The following is a 6,272-nucleotide window of genomic DNA, read 5'->3' on the forward strand; positions in this document are numbered from 1 at the left end:
TATATATATATATATATATGCGCGACGACGCTCGCTCACCGATGAAGGAGACGTTGCGGATGTAGGACAGCAGTCTCTCGCCGGATATCGGCAGCATGTTGGCACACAACCTGCTGGTTCCGGGACAGAGGTCACGCTGCATGTTGTGCACAGCATGCGCCATCGCGTACACGGCGTCGACGACGAATGGCACGAGACCTTCTTGTTCGTACCCCGAAGCCTTCGTTATCTTCTCACGACCTGGGATGCAAACATCTTACAGCTTAGACGGGTACAGTGCGTCATTCTATATGCTCTCCCAACCGTGAGCCTACTGATAATCTAACACTAAAGCGAATCGAACTTCATCCTAACCGTGTGAATAAATTTGTCCCTAATCTTAGCAGTGACCTGAATCCTAGCCTACTTCCTACCACCTACTACATCCTTATTCTCAACCCTAAATCTAATATTAACCTATCATCATCACCATCACCAGCATGAACATAACCATAACCATAACACTATAATCCTAATCATCACCCTGATTCTAATCCTAACCATTACTCTAAACCTAATCTTAATCTTAAGTCTAACCCTAACCATAACCATAACTCTAATCCAGACCCTAAAGCTAGAAACTGAGGTTAGACGCATTTTCGACCCGCAATACGTTGCGTGACGTGTATTGCACACATACATAAGTGCGACGCGTATACTGTGAGCACGGTCTGACTCTTTTAGGTGAAGTTTATTAGGCGCTTTCATCTTGATGGCGATGGCCGCCAAGGCCGCGTTGTCCCCCACGCGCGCATCCAGCGAGCCAGCTAGCATCGTCATTACTGCGCTCAGTAATAAGCAAATCACGCACATCGGCGGAACAGAATGTTAATATGGCTGATTAGTGCAGCCGCTTGGCATTTAGAATTTTAACATATCGGCTACATACGTACACGCGAGTATACATGCAGTCGTGCGTGGCTGTACCCTGGTACACAAGTATAACGGCCCAAGGATATAACCACATTTGCACATTTTCACATGTCGCACATTGCGAAAATGAATTGGGACAGCTCTTATATATCCTTGAACCAGTATAACGGTGGATGTGTCATGGAGTCCATTCATACTCGTATATACGATCCCGAAGTCATAAATCCACAAAACCTGCGCCGCGGTTGTGGATCGCTCGTAGATAATTAAGTGTCATACAACAATGCGTCGGTTAGAAACAGCTGGCCTAAGCTGACCGAGTGGACGGAGTCAAATAACTACGTTCTAGAAGAGCGACTTCATTGGTTCCTAATTTAAACGCCAGTCGGCAGCACGCAGCACTTGCGCGTTTACGCCACTGATTTCGATCATAGACTAACAATATCAAGACACGACACGCAGGATATAATATGTTAATGAACTTATTGTTACCGAATATGCAAAATGTTAGGTGCGTTCTAGTCATTGCGGAAACTGTAATTGTTAATAATAGAAGTGGCACTGATATAACTCATTATCTATAATTATTAACGTTTTGCTTACAATAAATCGGAGACAAATTCAATAACAGCTAAGAATGAACTTTACCTAGGAAATAAATTTAATTTAATAAAAAAGAAGATGGCATAATTTTTATGAATTTATTCTTCTATATATAACCATCCAAATTTAGACAGGTACATGCAGCCTACATGTACAGCCACAGTAATCCTAATAAAGTGCAATATATATATATATATATATATATATATATATACTCTAAAATAATATACTAATAAATTGCTATATATATTTAAAAATATACATGGCAATTTATTAGTGTTGCTATATGGTATATGTATTAAATTTTTGCTAAATAAACACACACACACGCACGCACGCACACACACGCACACGCACACGCACGCGCACGCGCACGCACACGCACACGCACACGCACACGCACACACACACACACACACACACACACACACACACACACACACATATATATATATATATATATATATACATAACCACTCCTACTAGTATAGTAGTATTATCATCGAAGTGGCCGAATATATTCAGCCACTTCTATAATAATACTACTATACTAGGAGTGGTCACGATTTCCTGTGGCTATATACCTAGTAGTGGCTAAGAATTATTAAGTAAATATATACATAGACTGAATAAGTTATTCTTATAGTCTATGTATATACTTACTTAATAGCTCTTGGTATATAGCACTGAGCTGTGTGTAAAAACTGGAAAGCGGATCACGTGACTGCTCCAGTCGCGCCGCCATATTGAAAAATCACAGTTTTATCTATAGAAATATAATAGAGACGCCTATATTATTTTTATAGATTTAGCTGACATAGTGGCGTGTGCTGATCAAAAATGCACGTTTATTGTTCAAAATAACGATCTGCTGTGCGTTTGGGCGCTCGATAAAGAACTTTAAATTATGTGGCAATCCTTTCACTTGCAGATAGTCATTTAATATGCGCTATATAAATACAGTCTGCTAATTTAATTACTTATAATTTAGATCTGGGAACCAGCCAGCTATATAAACATCAGCTGGGTATAGCATAAGAACAGTATGTATAGTCTCTGTTTACCGCCAGGTTTTACTGTTTGTGTTTCAGATTCAGATTGATCAATAACATTATAATATGAAAAGCATATGCAGGATATAGATTTGCACGCAAAATTTTATTACATTTAAACAAATTATATAATTAAATTAAATATGTGATTAATTATGTGATTAATAATTATTAAATAATGATTGTATCTCTGTAATAATGTTATTATATACAGCTCAGTGGTATGGTGGTATATAGAGATCAATGGTTTACGCGCGCCACCATTGCTTTACGAACACCCAAGCATGCTGACCTGTTTCCTTCCGAATTATTTTTTTGCTGTAAGTCTGCAGTCGCGGCAATTTAGCTGTTTTTCGGGAGTTCTTACTGCGCGTACGTATGGATTTTATCCAGCGAGCGAAAAGTGGGAATCCCACCCTTACAAACAGTTAACTGTTATTCTCCGGAAAAAGCGACATTTCTCTCCTATTTTCGGCGCTATGTGCACTTTTTAGGCGTCGCTGGTACGCGCTCGCCTTGCGTGACATTCAAATATTTTGAGACGAATGTCATCGAACGACCTTCCAACGAAACGGCAGCCATTTTAAAACGTTGTTTGTGTTGCAACTCTCTTGCTATTGCTCTTGCTATATACGAGTGTCCTGTGCTCGTGCGTCAGTGCTGGGTGTTTGTATCTACCGGTGTACTAGTGCGAGACTTGCTTTTCTGTACATTCTTTCGTGTAAATCAAAATCCATTAAATCTATCCATTATCCCTTCTCTATTATCCATTATCTTTTTACTATCAATCAAAATTAATTTCCCAACTATCTTGATATAAATCTCTATCTCTACTTATCTAATCTTAAATAGCTTCGTAGGGCAACGCCAGGTGGTACATTGATGAAACAGTATCACACTGTCGTCAAACTGATGAAACAGTATCACACTGTCTTCAAACTGATGAAACAGTATCACACTGTCTTCAAACTGATGAAACAGTATCACACTGTCTTCAAACAGATAAACAGTATCACACTGTCTTCAAACAGATGAAACAGTATCACACTGGTTGCGTGTGTTACGCACGAGCGAATCATGCATCCGTCTCGATTTGTATATTTATATAGCAGGTGGCCGCGTGATTATACCGGTGTAAACGTTTCTATAGTTCATGATTTTTCCTCAGCTTGACTAAAGTAAGATCTGGTTAGGGCCAGTCTAGGTAGTAACAAGCTAGTCACACTGAACACCATCGAACATCATGCGCAACGCTGCAACCTGACCGAATCCAATAATTGAAATAACCGCTTATAGACTGCACCGCCGTCGCTTGACTGCCGCTGTCGAGTGCACTGCTCCCGTAGGGGACCTAAGGGCGTAACCGTCTATAGTTAACCCCTTCATTGTTAAGCCGTCAGTGGAGCAGCGGATGCCGTGCAGCGGATGGTGAAGAAACGAGCGGCTATCTTCTTTCTACATTACGGTCTGAAGAAACTGGGCGTAGTCGTGAAAAACACGACAGTTGCCGCTATGCGCAGTATGGACGCTCACACATAGCCTACTCGCACATTCAGTGCCGAATCACCGCCAAATCACTGCGCGGGCGCTTCTCTCACATAAGTCTTACCTAACATTTTAATCGTTTATTTATATTCGATTATATATATAATAATATATAATAGTATATATATATATATATATATATATATATTTAATACTACCCATTAGAGCTCGCCTTCATTCAGCCTCTCTATAAATATTATAGTTCTCTATGTATTGCGCAAATTTTCGTGGTAAAAAAGTGGTAATTTTCGTGGTAAAGTTCTTGAATCTTAAATTTCCCGTGCCAGCAACGTCGTTCAATACAGACGTAACTATACGAATACTCAATAAGAAGCTGTAGAGAGGCACTTGATTATAATTTATCTGCACATCTATGTAACATAGCTCTTTTGAGGCAGAAGCTGCGAGATCTCGCGAGATCTTGCGGTGATGACCCAGATTGGCTCCTTCGTGTTGTCAGGAGCGCATCGGTGCAAGGCCCGCATTACAGCGCACATCAGCCGTCTCATGTTCTCTCCTTCCATCACATCATGTCTGCAGCAGCTTACGATACACAACTCCTGATAGCTGTGATCACGTAACTGATTAATTCTCTCGCTCGCCAAATTGTTTCCTTAATATGCTAATTAAGCGCGCGCTTATAAGCTCTCCGATTCGGGAATATTGGCTTACAGTGTGCAGGCGCTTGCGCTCGGCTAGTGTTATTGTGTCACCCCACCCCCACCACCACCACCGACCCCGAACAATATTAATACGGCCCGCATTACGCATGCCGAAATATGATTGCCTTAATAGAAAAAATATCGACGACCGAGTCCGTGTGTATCGTCTGCTATGCCACTCCGCCGTCTCCGCGTCTGCGGCTACGGAGACGACTGCGGGCACACATAGCGGCTACGTGATGGGGGTGGGGGGAGTATAATCAGGTGGGTACTGTGGTGGCATGCGGCGACGCCTCGATTCAAATAAGAGAGACTGCCGCTGCTGCTTCTTTGTCGCGCTTTCTCATCGCTTTACCGTCCACGACAGGAGTCCCCGTTTCCCCGGACGCGCGTCGCGACCAGATCTGGAGATCTCTATATACGGCTATGGCCGCGACGCCCCGCGCGCGCCCTCTGGCGGTCGATGCTCACCTGTGCAGACGTCGGTGTGTCGGAATTTCTGCTCGCCGTCGAACTGGCAGTTGAAGTGCGCTTCCCAGAACTCTTTCAGCCAGACGTTCTTGTTATGCTGCGGCATGCTGAGCGACGTGAAGTACTTATCGAAACCTGCGGCAGACGCGGAACATCGCGTGAGTGCGGTCACAATGCACGGGGAAATTGTCAGCCCTACTACTAGGCCAGTCAATCTACGGTTTGACTATACATCTACATGCTGATGATGAGACGAAAGATAATCACTGAACAATAGTTCTGCGACATCGTGCTCACGCTCACTCATGCACGCGCGCGCTCACACATACACACACACACACACACACACACACACACACAAGAGCGTTTCAATAAAATATAATGCTAAATAAATACGAAATCTATTTACTACCAAAGTCCTAATGTTTCTCTACTCCCTTTCGCCTATTATTGCCTACAATTTCCTGTATTAAATGCCGTGCAAATGCTCCTCTGCAACACACATGTCCACCGCACTCACGCTGCCGCACACTGACACATAAATATAGAGACGCTCCAAGTGCCTGTGTGTGATGCCTAAGCAAAATGAACAGCTATAATGCCCGTGCACGTACTTGGGCGAGGAAACCTCGCGGTGTAGGAATGCATGAGTATAGTAGGCGAAATTAAACATTGAAAACGAGTTTGAATTTGATCTCGAATTGGAAATTCACCATCGATATGAGATTCCGAAGCGAACTTTAAAATTTCTTTTGCATTTGAAAATTCGAGTTGAGATTTCGAAATCGATTTTACAAACACACTGCCGGGTTGCTAGTCTGACTCCATAGCATATAGCAGACGCCATAGTAGCTAGCATAGCATATAGCAGACGCCATAGCAGCTAGCATAGCATATAGCAGACGCCATAGAAGCTAGCATAGCATATAGCAGACGCCATAGAAGCTAGCATAGCATATAGCAGTCGCCATAGCAGCTAGCATAGCATATAGCAGACGCCATAGAAGCTAGCATAGCATATAGCAGA

General features: G+C 42.6%; 1 protein-coding gene across 1 annotated transcript in view; it reads right to left on the reverse strand.

Annotated features, from left to right (window-relative positions):
• The window catches only part of LOC106816927, a gene marked incomplete at its 5' end in the record, with an annotated part of 18,050 nt that overhangs the window by 8,002 nt on the left and 3,776 nt on the right, over positions 1–6,272 (reverse strand). Inside the window, 3 exons of the mRNA XM_014821572.1 lie at positions 40–240; positions 3,446–3,559; positions 5,246–5,380. Of these exons, the coding sequence (XP_014677058.1) occupies positions 40–240; positions 3,446–3,559; positions 5,246–5,380 (450 nt within the window). The remainder of the gene's footprint in view (positions 1–39; positions 241–3,445; positions 3,560–5,245; positions 5,381–6,272) is intronic.

This window comes from Priapulus caudatus, unplaced genomic scaffold, assembly GCF_000485595.1.
Source record: "Priapulus caudatus unplaced genomic scaffold, Priapulus_caudatus-5.0.1 Scaffold1534, whole genome shotgun sequence".
NCBI lineage: Eukaryota > Metazoa > Priapulida > Priapulimorpha > Priapulimorphida > Priapulidae > Priapulus > Priapulus caudatus.